General features: G+C 50.1%; 1 protein-coding gene across 1 annotated transcript in view; it reads left to right on the plus strand.

The window, feature by feature from the left end:
• The first annotated feature begins 5,577 nt into the window (after nucleotides 1-5,577).
• The window catches only part of SHB (SH2 domain containing adaptor protein B), a 133,261-nt gene continuing 118,167 nt past the window's right edge, over nucleotides 5,578-20,671 (plus strand). Inside the window, exon 1 of the mRNA XM_066367612.1 lies at nucleotides 5,578-6,899. Coding sequence (XP_066223709.1) covers nucleotides 6,186-6,899 — 714 coding nt within the window. The 5' untranslated portion in view covers nucleotides 5,578-6,185. The remainder of the gene's footprint in view (nucleotides 6,900-20,671) is intronic.

Genomic DNA, 20,671 nt, shown 5'->3' on the forward strand with positions numbered 1-20,671 from the left:
CTATTGTCATCAAAGGGACTTTCAAAGGGCCTCTCAGACTTTGACTACAGCAGAACCACTTGATGGGCTCCCGGAGCCATGTCCTCCCCAATCTCTGGTTCTGAAGGGCTGAAAGTCAAAAGGACAATTTGTATTTCTTACAGGCTCTCAGGTGAAACTAATGCTCAGGCCTAAGGACCTCACTTTTGAGAACCCCTGTCCCAGTCCAGTGGTTTTCAAACTTGGGCTCACCTGGGAAATTTAAAAAAAAAAAAAAAAAGCCTTGCTCATCTCCCAGAGATTCTGATTTAATTGGCCTGGTCACTGGGCCTTATATAAAAACTCTGTAGGTGATTCTAATGTTCAGCAGGGCTTGAGAATGTCTACTCTTGTTCTTCTCAACAGCAGAGGCTGGGCAAGGAGGGGTGGGGAGCCCTCTTTATTCCCCACACAGGGACCCTTGAGTGGGGTCCCCAGATAAAATATAGGACATCCAGTTAAATTTGAATTGTAATAACTAATAATATTTTATTATAAATTTATATCCCAAATATTACATGAAGTCCTTTAATGTTATTGTTTGTTGTTGTTGTTTTCTAAATATGGCAACACTACCCATAGACACTTCCATAATGCGGAATGAGAAATGATGATCTGCCAGGTCCCGTTTTATAAATAGTAATACCAAGGGCCCCAGAGAACACAGAGGAAGACACCTCAGTCTAGAGCTCCTTTCCTTCCATCACACTTAACTATGCTAATGACACTTGTACTCTCTTCTTGTTAGGGGCTATTGTCAGTTGCCTGGAGGTGACTTCAAAGGGTCAGTATGACTTACGTCTTCTCAGCTCCCTTCCCAGGTCTCACCTCCACCCACCTTTCTGCTGTTGACATCACAGAGGCTGTCCTGGGGTGTGGCCATTCTCAGGACCATATCCTTAAGGACAGCTCAGGGAGGAAGTGGGCTGGAAGTGGCACCAGCCAGAGACAGCTGTGAACAAGATCCCATAATTGGGTAACACAAAGACAAGTGGGATTTGGCAGAGGCGAACCACAGGCAAAGCATGTTGGGAGAGGCCCACTTAATTCGTAGAGACACTCGGAATTAGTTGTAAATTCTCTGGGAAGAGATCAAGGCAGTGGCATAAACAGCTCAATTAAACTGTCAGGCTCAATGCTCAATGCATAGTAATGGTCAAAACACAGCCTTTAATCTAGATACAGAGGATTATCTTTCGACCAGTAATGAGATTCCTAAGATTAGTTGTACCTGAGGTGGAGAAAACAACAGCTGGCTCAGCGACACCACGGACAGGTTGCCTGTCAACATGACTGGGACTGGTGTGGAAAGGGCTACCTCTGGATGCTGGGAAGACAAGGAAGAATCCCAGTCTGCTTTCTCAGGACACAGTCAGGGAACAGAACGCAGCCAGTCTGACCTGCTCCCACCTCCAAACCAAAGTTAACAGCCACTAGCACTAGTTCTGAGGCAGAGAGAAATGCCAAGCGTTAGCCCTCTGCCATCTCACCCTTTGTGACCAACCACTCACATTCACTCATTCATTCAACAAACAGTCACCGCTTGCTTACTAGGTGTCAGACACTGCTCTGGTGCTGGAGACAGGTGGTCAACAAAGAGAAAAGAGCCCTTTCCCACTCTGGGGCAAGACAAAAAAAAAAAAAAAAACAAGAGAAATCAGTAAAATACGCTGTGTGTGAAATGGCAATGAGTGATACTAATTGTTGAGTGGGGACAACAATTCTGGATATGTTGCCCAGGGGAGGCCTCACCGAGTAGAGTTATGAAGACACCTGGGGATAGCATTCCCGATGAGGATATGTAGTACAAAGGCCCTAAGGTGAGAGAGTGTTCAGGGAACCAGCAGAGGCAGCCTGGTTGGAGCAGGGAAAAGGACAGAAGATGAGGTCAAGAACAATGACTAGATCATGTAAGGCCTTATGAGCCACTGTGAAGATTTGGGCATGTACTATTAGGGAAATGGGGATTTATTGGGGGATTTGATCAGAGAGCCATAAACAGATACTTTTTACTAGGATCACTGGCTTCTGAGACAGAAGCAGGGAAATGGGTAAGAAACATCTGCAATGGTCCAGGTAGGAGATGAAGGACAGGTGGAAGCAGCGGAGGTGTGTGGAGTGGTAGGATTCTGCATATTCCTTGTTGATGGGTAGAATGGAGTAAGAATACAAGTGTCAATGATGACTAATGGTTTTACTTCAGATCTTCGCTGAACACTAATCCAAATCTGGGCTTCTGACCCAGGCTACTGCCCTGGGGCCTGCCACAAAGCAGGGGACTGACATTAACATTTGATAGACTGAAATGAAAGCAGTAGATGATTCCCTTACGTTGGTAGCACAATTTTTCCAGGTCTCTGTCAATAGAGCCTATCTTCAGATACTGGAAGGAGGTACAGAGTGAGAAATTGAGAGGGCAGAAACAGAAACAGGCCATACCCAATCCTTCCATTAAGAAAATTGGGGGGCCCTGGCCGGTTGGCTCAGTGGTAGAGCGTCGGCCTGGTGTGCAGGAGTCCCGGATTCGATTCCTGCCCAGGGCACACAGGAGAAGCGCCCATTTGCTTCTCCACCCCTCCCCCTCTCCTTCCTCTCTGTCTTTCTCTTCCCCTCCCACAGCCAAGGCTCCATTGAAGCAGGGTTTGCCCGGGCGCTGGGGATGGCTCTATGGCCTCTGCCTCAGGCGCTAGAATGGTTCTGGTTGCAACAGAGCGACGCCCCAGATGGGCAGAGCATCGCCCCCTGGTGGGCATGCCGGGTAGATCCCGGTTGGGTGCATGTGGGAGTCTGTCTGACTGCCTCCCCGTTTCCAACTTCAGAAAAATACAAAAAATTAAAAAATTTAAAAAAAAAAAGAAAATTGGGGAGAGGAAGAAGACACAAAAGTAAAAAACTCCAGGAATGATGGACATAGTGTTGGGTTTGTGATGTCAAGAGACTGGGTAGCAATCCCAGGTGTGCTTCTTGACTCAATTTCTTCCCTTCACTGGTCCTAATTTTCCTTCTGGAAATGGGGAGGCTGGCTCCCTGAAAAGAAAGTCTGTCCAGTGTTCCTATCCTTTCCCTGCAAGGTCCTGTCTCCTTTAATCACTTGACATACGCTTCTCCAATGTCGTCCTTAGGAAACTTTTCTGTTTCCTTTCAGAATTACTCTGACTCTTGTAAGATGTGTCTCTACCAGTTGCCAAAGGAAAAAACCCATGTGTAGGGTGTGTGTGTGTGTGTGTGTGTGTGTGCACGCGCACGTGTGCTTTGCCTGCTTAAAGTAAATACAACCTTAGGCCAGTTACCCCATCTGTAAACTGGGAATAACACCAGATTGCTGGGATGCTGAGTAGGGTTAATCAAATACAGACTGTGTAGGGGTTGAGCAGATACACAAGTGTTCTGGAAGTTCTTGGCATAATACTATAGCATTACAATAATTTTGGCTTGCAAATTACACCCCAGCAGAGGTATCACATGGAAAAGTGGGTCTGATCCCATGGCCTGCTGAAAGTGAAATGAAAAAAATAAGTTGTGAAATATAACTTCTCTTCTAAACCTTTGAAAAAGGCAGAGACAACGCTTCCATGTGCAACCCACATGCAGGGAACAAACTTCCAGATCCTGGAGAGGACTTTCTTGTCCCAGGTCACCTGGCCTGCTGCCAGGATCTGGCTGATCTTCCTTCCTGAGCCTAGAAGCAGAGCTGAGAGGGGAGGGAGAAGATTTGTAGTTGGTTGAAAGGTAAAGATGTCCTTCTGTTTTTCTATTTGGGCCTCCCTTGCTTGCAGGATAATTAAGTACTTACAGAGCAGACGAATGACTTAAAGTGTTATTTGAGATACTGAAGTCTAGGGATACCCAAAATAAGTATCTTAGCCCAGGTCAACTTCTGAGTCCTCCCACCATCCCCTAGTCACACACACACACACACACACACACACACACACATTAGATAGTAAAGGGGTTGTGTAGTTGGTGATGGTGTCTGTGATTGTGTGGGTCTGAAAAGTTTAACTGGCACATTTAAGATGACAATGCTATCTGACCAAAGAGGGAAAGAGCAAACAACTCAATACTAAAGGGACAATGTGCAGTCAATTCCAAGACATCACTGTGTTTGGCCGAGTGGACAGAGCACTGACTTCACAGTAAGACGCCTGGTTGGAGTCCTGGTTCTGCCACTTTGCAACTGTGGTCTCAGGCAGAGGAAGAGTCAACAGCTGTCAGTCCCTCCCAACAGTCTCAGACCTCCACCTCTAATGTGATCAAGGCTGTGTGCCGGCCATAATAGCTTTTGGCCTTGCTGCCTGCTTTTAACAGGTCCGACTTTTCCGATAGGATACAGGAGAAATTAGACTCTCCCAAAGCTCATCTATAATATTCAAGTAGCAAGTGGAGATTATTCAGAATTTGGGCTGTCGTCCTAATAATCAAGTTTCTTAGAGAATTTCTCAGGTTTCAGTTCTCACACCCTAAGGTAAGTCATATTCTGGGGCTTGCTGACCCAAATTCCAAGGAGCATCAGCTTTAGTGACAGTTACCTCATTTCCAGGCAGTTGTTGTCTCTACTGGGAGCAAGTCGCTGCCCAGGAAAGCAAGCTGGGCCCTCTCTCCACAGTTTCCTCATTTTTGCTTAACAATCAAAGGACGATCTTAAGTTGTAAAATAGAGACTTGTATAAATGACATCGTTTTTTGGAGCCACCAGACCAGAGAAGTGGCAGTCGCACCTGGGTGACCTTTCCTGGGCCTCAGTTTCTCCATCTGTAAATTGAGGGCTCCGGATTAAATGGAGTTTTCTCAGCTCCTACAATCTTGGGCATTAAACATTGCCACAGCTCGCTCCTCCAGGTTGGTGGTGAAGAGGTTTAAAACCACGACTTCCTCAGAGGTGAAAAGGTAAGAAAACATTCTGACCTCTCTTTAGCCTGGCTCTTGGATTTGGTGTAAGGCAGGGCCCCAGCCGCCTGCTTATTCAGGTCGCATCCTTTATCTGGATTACTAATACCCTCATTAGCATAAAGATTCCTCCGAATATCTGGCAAACCCGGGCTAAACCCGAGTCTCCGACCCTTTAAGAAGGGGATAGGCACCCTGTCCCTAAGGTGTTTCTACCCCGTATTTCTTCCGCGCGGGTCACGCTGTAACCTAGAGATGTCCCCCCCGTTACTCTACTTTTGCACCCCACCCAACAGCGGGGATCCCTGAGGTACACAGAGCGCTAGTCCCTGGGGACGAGGACGGGCTTGGTCTCTGAGCACCGGAGACTCAGGGTGGCTACCTCTCGCCTTAGGCGGCGGCGAGCTGCGAATGAGGCGAGACTGGCAGCGCCGCGGGACTCCGGCGCCCTCAGGCAAGACCCGGGAGCTGGCGCCGAGGCTGCCGCGGGAGGTGGCGAGTGCTGAGCCGGAGAGGTGCGCCTGCGGAAGACCAGGGCGCAAGAAGGGCGGGGCTTGGGCCGAGGTCTGGCAGCCCTGCTCCTGGGCTGGGCGGGGCGGGGCCTGCTGGGGATGGGGGGCGGGGCGCGCGCGGGCCCGGGGAGGGGGCGGGGCCACGGCGCGGGGCGGGCTCTGGCGGCCAGAGTGTCACACACGCGGCGGTTCGGGAGGCGGCGGCAGCGGTATCGGCGGGCGCCGCTGGGACGGGCACTGGCGCGCGGGCTCGGGCGCCGGCTGCCTCCCTCTGTCGCTTGCCTTCCGGCTGCGGGTTTGGGATCGCCCCAGCGGGAAAGGAAGAAGGAGGGACGGGGACGCCGACAAGTTAGCTCAGCAGCCGGGGATCCCGGCCAAGGCGGAGGCTGCGCCTCCGACGGGGCAGCAGCGCGCTCCGCAGCGGAGCGCACGACTAGAGCGTCCAAGGAGAGGGAAGGGGGGACGCCCGGGCCTTTCGCTCCGGGCGGGGCCGTGGGCCGGGATCCCATGAGACGCGCCCGAGAGGGGCGCGAGATCCGAAGCCCCGGCGGCGCGCGGCGGAGGCGGAGGGCGGTGCTGCAGTTGCCGGAGCCCGGGAGCGGCCGGCAGGAGGCGGCGGAGAGAACTTGAACTTGGTGTCGGGAGCAGGCGCCCCGGACGCCCCCCGCCGGGGCCGGGGCGCCGAGGGACCTGGCCGGCAGCGCTGCCCCCCGAATGGCCGCGGCGGTGGACCTGGCTCCCGCGCCGCGGCCCTAGGCGGCCTCTCGCCATGGCCAAGTGGCTGAACAAGTACTTCAGCTTGGGCAACAGCAAGACCAAGAGCCCCCCGCAGCCGCCGCGGCCCGACTACCGCGAGCAGCGGCGCCGGGGCGAACGGCCCTCGCAGCCTCCCCAGGCTGTGCCGCAGGCCCCCGCGGCCGCCTCGGCTTCCTGCGGTCCGGCCGCCGCCTCCTGTTTCTCGGCCTTGTCGGGATCGCTGCCCGACGACAGCGGCAGCACTAGTGACCTTATCCGCGCCTACCGCGCACAGAAAGAGCGCGACTTCGAGGACCCCTACAACGGGCCGGGCTCGTCGCTGCGTAAGCTGCGCGCTATGTGCCGCCTAGACTACTGCGGCGGCGGCGGCGGGGAGCCGGGCGGAGGCCAGCGCGCCTTCTCCGCCTCGTCCGCGTCGGGAGCCGCCGGCTGCTGCTGTGCCTCCTCTGGCGCGGGCGCCGCCGCATCCTCGTCCTCGTCCTCCGGCTCCCCGCACCTGTACCGAAGCAGCAGCGAGCGGCGCCCAGCCACGCCGGCCGAGGTGCGCTACATCTCCCCCAAGCACCGCCTCATCAAGGTGGAGAGCGCCGCAGGCAGTGCAGATCCCCCGGGGGGCGCCTGCTCCGGTGGCCGCACCTGGAGCCCCACAGCGTGTGGAGGCAAGAAACTGCTCAACAAGTGCGCTGCCTCGGCCACGGAGGAGAGCGGGTCTGGCAAGAAGGACAAGGTAAGGCGCCCCTTGGCCTCACTCTAGATTCCAGGGCCAGTGTCTCCATGGGGAAACTGAGGCAACGCCTCGGTTTTGAATCCGTACATCAACTTCTTGCTAGGATCTTGGGGTCAGGATTCCCACGCCTCTTCCTGATTCTGACCCCTCGCACGTGCTTTTCTTCTGACACAATTGTTTCTCTGCTGCTCCCAAAACGTCCCCTCTCTGATCCCACAGCCAGGTGTCCGCTTCGGAAGTTGCCTGACAAGAAAGCCCCGCCCAGCCTTGCCCAAGAAGACATCATGCCAGCCCATCCCGCCCCCGAGGAGTTAAGTCAGAATCGGAGCTGCTAGGGACTTAAAAGAGCGTTTACTCTTGTCTGTCTCCGCTTTTCCCGCTCACCCTAGTCTATAGAATGGGAAACTGAGGTCCAGGACTCGGCCCGTGTTACACAGCATTCTTGGTGGCAGATGCGGACCGGCTGTCTCTGAAAGTGCATATGTAAAAAGCTTACTAAACGCCCTGCGCTGCCCCCTCCCCCCCTGCTCCAGGTTTCCAAATCCGGGCTGCCTTTTGTGCTGGAGCTGTCCCTGAAACCTTCACTAGAGCTTTTCCCGGAGGGGGTCCGCCCATCAGCTGGGCTGGAAGGTGACCCACCCCTCCAGTCCTCACTTTCCTTCCTGACTTCACCCCTACCCCGTTCTGTCCCAGCGGTAAGGGGGATGACTTGGTGACTACCCCCTGCCTTACATATAAGGCCCTCTTGATCCCCCCTTTGAAGCAGGCCAGTTAATTACAGCCAGACTGGGCCCTCTCCTCCCCCTTCACACTCCTGTGACACCCTTTCTTTCCCCATAAAATAATACTTGTTCTGTCTACTTCGGGTGGAAAGACAGTGTTTTGATTACATCTGAGGCTCGGTGTCTAGCTATGACTGTCAGGCTGCTGTCCCTCATGTGCCCCCAGCACCACCCCCAAAGGTAAACTTTTGGCCAGGCTGGGCTAGGGAGACTGATAAAGAGTCCGAGTTCTTTTTAGGACTAGTTGTCCAGACAGGTGGCAGACAGGCTTCTACCTGCCAGCTGGTGCTTAGAAAGGGATCTTTTTTGTTTTCCTGTTGGGAGGAGTAAGGCTCCCCCCCCCTTAATTTTTCTGCCTGTCTTCCTCTCCTTGAGGTCCCAGGTCCCCAGAGTACCCCTGCCTACAGGGGCTGCTGAAGACAGACAGCATGGGCAATCTGTGGGAGATCCCACCTCCTCCTGAGGTCAGTTTGGGGACATACCTCGGAAGCATGGACTCTGAGCTTTCTAAGCACCCAGGATGCCTCATCTAGATGACAGGAAGCTGGTAACCAGGTGGCCACCCAGGTGCTGTCTTGGGGAAGGGAAGAGTTCTCTGTGAGCCTCCAGGATCATGGGCTTGTGGTTGATCTGTGAGGAGAACACCAGAAAGGCTCCCTGCCACCATATAAGTGGCTCAGGCTTGACTAGGTGCTAGCCTGGGAAAACCTCAGGTTCCTGGGTATGAAAGGTGTGGGGAAGGCCCGGCCTAGCTATGAGGAGAGTCACGCCAAAGCTGCTGGCCTCTCTGTACCCCCCTTTGTTACTCCATGGCCACCTCCCAGGTGGGCAAATCTCCTTTCTCTTCTGCTGCTTGTCATTCTGCCTGTTCACTAAAGTCTTCTTTTATGGTTTTCAAGACTTTAGTAAACAATTTTTCCCTGATTACAATTAAGACTATTTTAAAGATGGAGGAATAATGTTTTATAGCTAGGATGTCAAGTGTGTGTAAGACTTGGCTTCATTCTGCCATCAATTATTTCTCATAGGTCTTGTTCCCTCCACAGCTTGGTGCTCTCGAGGAAAACACTGTGGCCCAGGCCAAAGTGTGCATGATTACTGCTATGATAGGGCTTTGTGTTACCTGGGACTGAAGTGGGGGTACTTAATGAGGGCCATTATCATTGAGGAGGGGTGCTGACCTTGGCTGCAGAAGAGGGCCTGGTGTTTAGGGTGGTACAGTTAAAGAATCTGTCTGGAATTGAGAAGTGATAGTTGGGCAAGTCCTCAGAGAGGCAGCTGGGCTGGGGTCAGTGAGGACCGTATAAGTTAAGCACAGTGAGGGCCAGTGAAGGGATTTAGCTCTTAAGTGATATGAGTGATAAAAATTTTTTTGGAAAAGATCTCTGGACTGCATTTCACGTACTAGATTGTCACTTTGAGCCTGCTGATTTTTTGAGAAGTTGTTCCCATTCCAGAGACTAAGGAATTGCGGCTACCAGATAGATGTCTTTTCTAATGAAGAGAAGAGAGAGCCAGGGAGGGTCACACTTAGGCAGTAGTTCTCAAGCTATCACCTAGAGGGCTGGTCAAAACGCTGATTTCGGGGACCCATCCCTCACAGTGCCTGGTTCAGTAAGCCTGGGGAGAGACCTGAGAATGTGCATTTCTAGCAAGTTCCCAGGTGATCTTTTGCTTCTGATCCTGGGACCACACTTTGAGAACCACTGATAGAACAGTGGCCTCTCATATTCCCCCCACCCCCAGTCTGCTGGTCGGAGCTGCTTTGGGGATGCAGAGACACCAGATGCCCTGTGTATGGGGCTGCCTCCTAATCCAGGGCCAGCACCCACCCCCATTCCTGGTCAGGCAGCCAAGAGGCAGCCTGGTTTTCACATTATTTTTAGCCAGACAGCTTTTGAAGGCCAGGCATGCTGCAGATCCAGCTCTGAACACCCCAGAGCTTTCCCATCTGCCCCTCACCCATGGATCCAGGAACACCCACTTTAGCACCCCACTTAATCTCAGGCCCAGCTTCCTTTTATCAGTTGGACAAGAACCTGCAGGGCTATTGAGTGCCCCCTTGTCTGCCAGGCCCAGAGTTTGTTTTTAACCCTGGGCCTGATTTGAGAGTTACTGAAACCGTCAATCCACAGATCCTCCTTTCAATGGCTCCAGTGCCACTCCCACCATGGCTTATCTTTGGGAGCCCTCAGCCTGCCTCCCTCAGGATCTGTACCTCCCTCTGTCACACACTTAGGCATCCCCCATTCTCTCAGATGAGTCCTGGAATGCACGCACACCTGGTCATCCTCTTTCCCCTTCTACCACCACCTTTTAGAATCATAGAAGAGGGACCCTGTTTTCAACGTAGCAGGCTTTTACCCAGCACTTGTATTGTGCTCAGAGACCTCCCAGGACCAGGGCGAGTTGGGAGGGGAGGGATGAGAGGCTGCGGAAGACTTCTCAGTAACCTTTGGGCTAAGCCTCTGGAGGAGACGGACACAGTATCTTTTCATCATTTGTCTCCCAGTGTTTTTGTCTTGGGAAAACTTAACAAAGTCTTAACCTAGGAGGCAGCTTTGAGCTGGATCCAGAGATGGAAGTGGAATTTCAGTGCAGAGAAAGGGGTGACTGCAGCCTGTAGGAGCACTAATGTGTCAGTGCTGTGCAGTACATGTGTATATGAGAGTATGTCCATATATGTGTGTGTGGTTATATATATGTGTGTGTGTACATGTAAAATCTCAACCAGGAGTGTCGTCTTGGAAACCAGAGCTTTCTTGCAGTGCGCCTCACTTGAGGAATGAAAGAGGACAATGGGGGAGAGGTAGGGCCCGAGTTCAGACATTCCCCCCAGCTCCCCCAGGGGAGTCATTGAAGTCTGTTGAGCAAGGAAAGGGATGAACTCAGTCAGAGCCAAGGTTGGGGAGCATCCCAGGCGATAAACAGCTGCCAGTCTGGGGGAGTTGGGGTCGGAGTTAGGAGACAACTGTAGTCAGTCCAAGGGGAGACAGTGAGGGCCCGTGCTCCTAGGAAGAGAGAAGAAAACTTTCGTAGGTGGGAATATTTATTCCTTCAGGTTGTCTTTATAAAAATAATAATGATGACAAAAGAGGCGAATAACTTGGTAGTGCTCTTGTGCAGCCAAACAGTTCTTATCCAGTTATGTATTTTGCTGAAGTCTTGTTTCTTTTATCATTAAGTAAATGTTTCCACCACAGCTAAGGAAGTCAAGATGCATCATGACATCAGTTTCCCGAGTTTTAAATACATGTTAATGCATACCAACACTTTATATTTTGTCAGCATCCACAGAGTTTGAGTTAAATAACATGTTTCCTAAGGAATAAATAATGTCATGTCTACCCCCCCCCTTTTTTCTTAAAAATAAGAAAAACACATTTAGCAAATAGTTTCTGAACAGCAGCCTGCCTGGCAAGGGGAAGTCAGAGAAAATAAGTGATGGCCAGCTTTCCAAGAAGGAAGTTCCTCCATTTGTCACTGAAGACCAGCTTCTCCAGGTCTGGTCTGGAAGAGACGTCCAGCTAAGGAGACAGTCTCGTACCCTGAGGAATGCCAGAACAGAAGTGTGTGCAAAAGGCTGGGAAGTCAAAGAGGACTTTCAGGAGGAAGTGCCATTTGAACTGACTGTGGAAGGATATGTGGGAATTCCCAGGCAGGGAAATGAGGAGGAAGGCTCTTCATACAGAAGGGATAGAGCAGCTGTGCCTAGGCCTAGAGGCTGGGGAGAAAATGGTTGGCAGCTCAGCAGGGCAGATGTGTGGATGGCAGAGAGAGGTTGGAGCCACAAATGGAAAAGATTATCTCTTGTGCCTTGCTGGGAAGTTGTGACTTGTCCTTTGGTCCTTTTTACATAAAATCATTGATGTGTGGCTTGATTGACGCCAGGGTCAGACATCAGTTGTCATGTCATTTCCATTTAGTTAATGGTCACATTCTCCAGTTCTAAGAAAGTAATTGAGAAGGTAAGAGCTACTCTTGGTAGCTATAGTTTGGCTTGGGACACTTTCTCCTTTGAAGTCCCATTCCTTAAAAGTAGTGTGAGAGAACGCAATTAACAGTTCAAATGGTATAGAGACGTTCACCTGAAACCTATGTACTCTTATTGCAATGTCACCCCATTAAATTTAATTTCAAAATATAAGGATAGCCTGACCTGTGGTGGCACAGTAGATGAAGCGTTGAACTGGAACACTGAGGTTGCTGGTTCGAAACTCCTGGCTTGCCTGGCCAAGGCACATATGGGAGTTGATGCTTCCTGCTTCTCCTGCCTTCTCTCCCCCCATCCCCGCCTCTAAAATGAATGAATGAATGAATAAATAAATAAATAACTGATAATGATAAAAATAATATAAAAATAAAGAAGGAATGTGAGAGAGGCCCTGGCCAGTTAGCTCAGTTGGCTAGAGCATCATCCCAAAATACCAAGGTTGCAGGTTTGATCCCTAGTCAGGGCATATATGGGAAATGACTGTTGAGTTCAGGACTAAGTGGAACAACAGATGAATGCCTCTCTCTCTCTCTTGTCTTTCTAAAATCAATCAGTTAAAAAAAAAGTAGAGAGAAAAGCCAGCATATCAAATTCAGTTTTTCCCATTATTTTCCCAGAAGAGAAGTGTATGTTTCATGCTAACCACTAATTGGTCATTTAATCATAACAATCAATCTAGAAGAGGTTTAAGTACTGTATCAGTTAGCTTTTGCTACATAACAAGTAACCCTAAACACAGTGGTTTTAAACCAGGGGTTAGCAAACTTTTCACAAAGGGTCAGATATGAAATATTTTTAGTGGGTTTTTTTTGTGAGACAGAAAGAGAGTCAGAGAGAGGGATAGATAGGGACAGACAGACAGGAACGGAGAGAGATGAGAAGCATCAATCATCAGTTTTTCATTGCGACACTGTAGTTGTTCAGTGATTGCTTTCTCATATGTACCTTGACTGTGGGGCTACAGCAGATCAAGTAACCCCTTGCTCGAGCCAGCGACCTTGGGTCCAAGCTGGTGAGCTTTTTTTTTTTTTTTTTTTTTTCATTTTTCTGAAGCTGGAAACGGAGAGACAGTCAGACAGAATCCCGCATGCGCCCGACCGGGATCCACCCGGCACGCCCACCAGGGGCGACGCTCTGCCCATCCTGGGCGTCGCCATGTTGCAACCAGAGCCACTCTAGTGCCTGAGGCAGAGGCCACAGAGCCATCCCCAGCGCCTGGGCCATCTTTGCTCCTATGGAGCCTTGGCTGCGGGAGGGGAAGAGAGAGACAGAGAGGAAAGCGCGGCGGAGGGGTGGAGAAGCAAATGGGTGCTTCTCCTGTGTGCCCTGGCCGGGAATCAAGCTGGTGAGCTTTTGCTCAAACCAGATGAGCCCGTGCTCAAGCTGGCGACCTCGGGCTCTCGAACCTGGGTCCTCCGCATTTCAGTCCAATGCTCTATCCACTGTGCCACCACCTGGTCAGGCTAAATATTTTTAGGTTTGCAGACAAGTCTCCAACACAACTATTCAACTCGGCTGTTGTAGCTTGAGAGCAACCATTGATAGTATATAAATGAAAAGGCATAGCTGTGTTCCAATAAAACTTTATTTACAAAAACAGGAAGCCAGCCTATGGTCTACAATTTCCAACCTCTGCTTTCAAATATAATAAGCCTTTATTGTTATCCATGAGCCTACATGTCAACTGAATAGTGGTTCTGGTCTTAGCTAGGCTCACTCAGGCATCTGTAGTCAGTGTGGGCTGAGCATGCAACCCTGCTGATCCTGGCTGGGCTCTCTTACGTGTTTGGGGGTCAGCTGGTTTAGGATGGCCTTGGCTGCTACAGTTAGACTCTGTTCCATGTGATCTCTTGTCCTCCAGCAGGCTAGCTTTGTTCATATGATGGTGGCAGGGTTCCAGAGAATAACAGACACCCATAAAGTTTTTTGAGGTTGGAAACTGGCACATTGTCTCTTCTGCATTCGTGTGTGTGTGTGTGTTTCTGAAGTGGGAAGCAGGAAGGCAGAGAGATGGACTCCTGCATATGCCTGACCAGGATCCACCCGGCATGCCCACCAGGGGGCGATGCTCTGCCCATCTGGGGCGTTGCTCTGTTGCAACTGGAGCTATTCTGGCGCCTGAATGGAGGCCATGGAGCTATCCTCAGCACCTAGGCCAACTTTCCTCTAGTGGAATTTTGGCTGCGGGAGGGGAAGAGAGAGGTAGAGAGAAAGAAGGGAGGAAGGGTGGAGAAACAGATGGGCACTTCTCCTGTGTGCCATGGCTGGGAATCGAACCCAGTACTTCCACATGCCGAGCCAACTCTCTACCACTGAACCAACCGGCCAGGGCCTCTTCTGCATTCTTGACCAAAGCAAGTCACAGAGCCAGGATTTGAGGAGCGAGGAGGAGCTGCAAAATCCATGGCAAAGGGTGGGGATACAGGCAGGCCATCAACTGGGCCTTTAATGCCATCCATCTACCACAGGTAGCATTATCCCCATTTTACGGATAAAGAAACTGAGGCTTAGAAGTTATTAACTTGCCTTATGTTACACAGCTACCACATGGCAGAGCCAGGATTACACCTGTGCTATTAGTATGAATTTAAACCATATATATATAATTTTTTTTTTTCTGAAGCTGGAAACAGGGAGAGACAGTCAGACAGACTCCCGCATGCGCCCTACCGGGATCCACCCGGCACGCCCACCAGGGGGCGATGCTCTGCCCCTCCGTGGCGACGCTCTGTTGCGACCAGAGCCACTCTAGCGCCTGGGGCAGAGGCCAAGGAGCCATTCCCAGCGCCTGGGCCATCTCTGCTCCAATGGAGCCTCGCTGCGGGAGGGGAAGAGAGAGACAGAGAGGAAGGAGAGGGGGAGGGGTGGAGAAGCAGATGGGCGCTTCTCCTGTGTGCCCTGGCTGGGAATCGAACCTGGGACTTCTTTTTTTTTTTTTTTTTTTCATTTTTCTGAAGCTGGAAACAAGGAGAGACAGTCAGACAGACTCCCGCATGCGCCCGACCGGGATCCACCCGGCACGCCCACCAGGGGCGATGCTCTGCCCACCAGGGGGCGATGCTCTGCCCATCCTGGGCGTCGCCATGTTGCGACCAGAGCCACTCTAGCGCCTGAGGCAGAGGCCACAGAGCCATCCCCAGCGCCCGGGCCATCTTTGCTCCAGTGGAGCCTTGGCTGCGGGAGGGGAAGAGAGAGACAGAGAGGAAAGCGCGGCGGAGGGGTGGAGAAGCAAATGGGCGCTTCTCCTGTGTGCCCTGGCCAGGAATCGAACCCGGGTCCTCCGCACGCTAGGCCGACACTCTACCGAACCTGGGACTTCTGCACTCCAAGCCGACACTGTACCGCTGAGCCAAACTGCCAGGGCCCCTATATATTTTTTTTATCAATTTGTCCCACTGTTTTCTACAATTTAGGTGGAGACAGTAAGTCTGACACTTACTGAAATGTGTGTCACGGGTCTCTTCCTTCCCTTTACATAATACTCCTCTTCTTGCACCCCTCGCCCTAATCCCAGCCCTTTCAAACTGGGTTTTGGTGATCACAGAAGAGGCCCCAGAGTGGCTTTTCTCTCTCCCTCCCCCATCTGTCTCTTGAGTTCCATAAATGAGATGTTAGTGCAGCACTTGTCTTATTTTATAGAGAAATTATGCGCACAGAGTTGGCACTTCCCAAAGGACAGCTACACAAAATGTTTTTTTGTTTTGTTTTATTTTGTTTTTTTACTCAAGTGAGAAGCAGGGAGGCAGAGAGACAGACTCCCGCATGTGCCCCCAGCAGGATTCACCCAGCCACCCCCCTCTGGGGCTGATGTTCTGCCCATCTGGGGTCATTGCTCTGTCGCTCGGCAACCAAGCTATTTTTAGCACCTGAGACCAGGCCATGGAGCCATCCTCAGTGCCTGAGGCCAACTTGCTCATTTGAACCATGGCTGTGGAGGGGGAAGAGGGGGGGGTGGAGAAGCAGATGGTGGCTTCTCCTGTGTGCCCTCACCAGGAATTAAACCCAGGACTTCCACATGCCAAGAGGATGCTCTACTGCTGAGCCAACCAGGTAGCGCTACAAAATGTGTCTTGTAACTGTTATGCTTTCTCATTCCAATACCAAGTATTCCCTCCCAAAGATTGGCAAGGCTGTGTGTGCTATCCTAAGACAAAAACTAGTGGCACCTTGGCCCTTATCGACAAGGAACGTAAGTTTCCTTAAAGGAGATTGGATGACTGTCCTCTAATCTCACAATCTCAGAACATGACTGATTTCCCCAGACTTAACCCGAGGCTTAACCCCATCCTCTCTCCTCCACCCCAGAGTGTTTCTGACCCATGAAATATACAGGAGTTAAATAATAAATTTGAAACAGGTGTGGCTTCCTGGGGCCATTTAGTAAAGGAGAATCTGCCCGTGGTCATGAGCACCTCTGGGCAGTTTAGCTTGGAGCTGACTTTCATAGCTTGTACTGAGATAGCCAAGAAGCAGTAGCCTGTGGGGAAGGGGAAGGTCAGGCTTGGCCATGGGAAGTAAATTAGAATTTGTGGCTTTGAAGCAGAAAGCTGGGTGCAGGCTTTTCTGTGGCTGGTTGGAGATGGGGTGGTGGGTTTCCTGCAGGATGGAAGCAGAGGCTGTGGTGGTTTCTGCCACTCTGACTTCGTAACTTCTGTTTGGCTTGTGTTGACTGAGGAATTGCCATGGGCAGGCCACTACCAGGAGCTGTGTGGATTCAAGGATGAGCCAGGGTTGGGCCTCCCCTATAAGGAGCTTATCTTCTGGGGAGGACACAGGAACCAAGGTTGGAACACAGATCTGTGTGGCAGGATTTATCAATAAACAAGGTAGTGTGGGTAAGCTCAGAGCCATCCTGGCACAGAAGGTGTTCTGGGCAGAGCCTTGAGTCTACAGAGCCAAAGGAGAAGCAGGGTGAGAAGGAGAGTCATTTCAATTGAGGGAAGCAGGGAAGGCTTCCTGGAGGAAACATTTGAGTAAAGAAAGAGTAATCACTTGACTTAAGGGAGCTTTCCACAGTAGTAATATTAGCCAGTACTTCCATGACACGTACTTTGAATGAGGCACTATTCTACATGTTTTATATGCATTAACTCTTTTACCCTTTACCAATGTCCTTTGAAATTGGTGCTACTGTCATTCCCATTTTACATATGAGAAAACTGAGGCACAGAGAGGTCATTCAAATTGTCTAAGATCACACTGCCAGTAAGTGGCAGAGTATTCCACAGCTTAAAGGGCACTTTCACACCCATAATTAATTTGATTCTTGGGTCACTCTGTGACGAAAGTGCTGTAACCCCCATGTTACAGATGGAGAAACTGAGACTTTGGAGAGGTGTGGAGCCTGCCCTGCCTCCCAGCAGGTATTGGCCAAGCTGCTGACCTTTGTTCTGAGCCCAGTGCCCTTTGTGCCAGGGTGATATGGAGGAGTCTTGGCCAAAGCTCCAGTCCACAGGAAGGGGGACAGCCTGATTGATTTCCGGTTCTGTCCATGTTTTGATTATGAAACACTTTACTGAGACCATTAAGGTGGATTGACAGTGGACCTTGCTTCCACAATGGAATTTTCCTTCTCTTCCTGCTTGGTATTTTCCAGTAATATTTCTATTAATGTTTCACTTTCAGAGGCACTGGCTTCCTGAGAGTTTTTGCTTTCTCAACTGCTGAGCCAGGAAGAATTGAATTTTCCTTTAAATCATTCAGCTTATTCTCATTTTCTCCATGGGGAGGTCTCTCTGGATTTCCCATTATGCCATAGAGGAAGGATCTTGGAGGTGGGTCCAAGGGATGGAGAGAGAATTAGTCAGGGCCCAGGGGAATGACTCAGGCCCCGTGTTTTCCAAGCAGTACTTAGGAGTAATGGTCAGAAAGGGGCTTCCTGAGGAGGCCACTGAGGGGAGAGTGACTTGACAGGTGGGTGGGCGGGTAGTCACCATTGTCTCACTGCTGGGCTTTCACTTGTAGGCTGGATCCACAGTCTTTAGCTGGGTGTTGTTCTGTTTAGGTGCTGGGGACATAGGAGTGAACAAAGATAAAAACTTGTGCTCTACAATCTTGTCCAGGTAGTTCAGTTGATTAGAGCATCATCCTGATACTCCAAGGTTGCGGTTTCAATCCTTGATCGGGGCACGTAAAAGAATCACCAAATGAATGTATAAATAAGTAAAACAACAAATTGATGTTTCTCTCTCTCTCTCTCCCTCCCTCCCTCCCTCCCCTTCCCTACATCCTTCCCTTTCCCTCTTTCCTTCTTTCTTCCTTTCCTCCTTTTTCCCTCCTTCCCCCCTCTCTGAAATCAATAATAATAATAATAATAAATTTGTTCTTGTCTGAGTTTGCCCTATCAGGAGGAGAGTAAAGCAAATGTACCATATTTTTTGCTCCATAAGACGCACCCGATCATAAGACGCATCTAGGGTTTTAAGGAGAAAAATAAGAAAAAAATATTCTGAACCAAATGGTGTGTTAAAATATTTAGTAAACTATGCCACAGTAATATTTCAACAGTGTAAACTCCACAGCAGTATTAACAACCATTAACATTGTTATTAAGAAATGAGAAGAGACTTTAATGTTCAAATACTCTTCTAGTTGTCCAGGAAGCCGCAGCAGCTAAAAATAAATGAATATTCGCTCCATAAGACGCACGGGCATTTTCCCCAACACTTTTGGCTGGGAAAAGTGCATCTTATGGAGCAAAAAATATGGTAGCATGTCAGGTAGAGAGTGTGGAGGAAAGTAAAGCAGGATAGAGAGGCTAGGATCGACCAGAGTTTGGGGTGGGGTGCTGTTGTGATACTCAGCGAGGGCTTTGCTGAAGGATGTGGTAGCATGATTCACAGCTCTCCCAGAAAAGAACATGGCAGGCAGAGGGAACAGTCAGGGCAAAAAAAAGCCCAGGGCAGGAGCATGCCTGGATCCTGCAGGGAGATCAGCACGAGCCGGGGAGAGCAGATGGGGAGGGGGGACAGATGAAGTCTGAGGTGGGCTGGGCAGGCCCAGTGTGTATGTACCACCTTGGAGGCACTGAAATTGTCTGTAGCTTTAACTGTGAGTGAGATGGGATGTCAGTGAAGGGTTTTGAGCAGTGGGTTGATGTGATCTGACTTGAGTTTTGAGAGGATGGCACTGGCTTCCTAGTGGAAGGTGGACTAGAGGAACAAGCCAGAAGACCGGCTAGGAGACCTACAGCCGCTGGAACCGGGGCACTAGCAGTGGGTAATGAGGAGACAAGATCCAGCACATGTTGTGAAAGCAGAGCTGCAGGATTTCCTGGCAGATGAAATGGGAAGTGTGAGACAGGGAAGAGCATCAAGGATGACTCCAAGGTTTTGGCCTAAGCAACCTGGAGGATGCGTGTTCGTTAGCTGAGATGGGGAGGACCCCAAAGATCAGTCACAGTTCTGTGAATAAAATTGATCCAGCAATGGGGTCGTGGGGCTGGGAGCAAGGCATACTCTGCCCTCCAGGGCCAGAAGGTTCCTGTGAGAACCCAGATAAGGTATGGGGACCTTTGTCTGGGGCAGGGGACAATACACCACTAGGAAAAAGAGGCCATATATGAAGTGAGTTCAGAGGAAAGTGCAGATAGGGCATCCCAGACAGAAGGGATCCTGTTCACAGTGACCAAGATCAGATCGGAAGGGGAGTGCTGCTGCCGCGGGAACCTGGGGTTTGCCTTGGTATAACTGCTGGTGAGGGGGGAGGAGGGTACTTGTGAAGGGCCTCCCCTGCCACTGGTCTGAAAGACTCCAGTTCAGATTCAAAAGAGGTCACCTGCTGAGTTGCATGCTGTGCTGTGTTGTGTGCTGGGCACCACAGGCAGGTAAAGATGAGCGCCAGGTTAAGTCTACGGACAGGGCTGGGGCCTGCCTGTTCTGCTAAGGAGAACGTTTCAGTGCTGAGCACTTGTGATTGTTGGGAAAGTTCTTCCTTATATGGATGGGGTTCACTGGAACTTGGGCTACGGGGGTGGGTGGGCATGCAGAAGTAGGAGGAATGGAACTTTCCTGGTTTCTCGTGGCTCTCCCTAAATTTTAAAACCGAAATGACCAGGAAGTTAGAGTGAAGCTTCACTGTTCCGTTGCTTTTGTGCACTCCCAGAAAACCAGACAGCCCCCATAATCCCTCCGGTGCATTCCAAAGCCACACATGTGATTTGGGGGCCACCTGGCATTCGGGGAATGGTGCAGCCCCTACCTGCCCTTCTGGGGGGGGGAGCAGTTGTGAGTTGGCAGTTCCTGAGAACTGCCAGCTTGGATTTTCAGTGTATTTCAATGTTTCTCTCTGTTAACTTTTTTCTTCCCCTTTTAACAAAACTAGGACAAGAAAATGCAAATAACCCAAACTAAAATAGAAACCAACTCTTATTCTATAATTCAAAGAAACCACCATTTCACTGTCCACCTAGCCTTTTCTCATGCTTATATAATAGATTTTTCCTCCACAAAAATTAAGTAATATTGTATCCATTTATTTTCTCATTGCTTAGAGACATGGAAAGATGTCTACATTATCTTAAACATTCAACAATAGTAATTTGATGTCTATAAAGCGTTCAGTTTGCATTTTTAGGCTCTCCCTGGTTTCACTAATTGAACAGTGCTGTAATAAACATCTTGGTAACTTAATTGTTTGCCTAAGTCTGTGATGACTTCCCTTGGATTGATTCCCAGAAGGAGAATTGTTGGGTAAGAAGGTAAAAATTTTGATACATGCTTTCAAATTGTATTGTAGAAAGACTTTACAACAAGTTTACGCCTGTTACTCTAGTGCAATTTAGTTTAATTTGCAAATTCTTGGGTTACTAGTGCATTAACCGTTTGTTTCTTTTCTGAAATTGTGTACTGTTATCTTCTGTCCACCCTTCTTACTGTGAAAGGTTTCTTTTTTTTGTTAATTTGTATGTAAGAGCTCTTTGTGGATTAAGGATGGCTGTGTGTTGTCTACCATTTGGATTGTAGAATATTTTTTACAAGTTTATAATTTGCCTTTAA

This window comes from Saccopteryx leptura, chromosome 2 (genome assembly GCF_036850995.1).
Source record: "Saccopteryx leptura isolate mSacLep1 chromosome 2, mSacLep1_pri_phased_curated, whole genome shotgun sequence".
Lineage (NCBI taxonomy): Eukaryota > Metazoa > Chordata > Mammalia > Chiroptera > Emballonuridae > Saccopteryx > Saccopteryx leptura.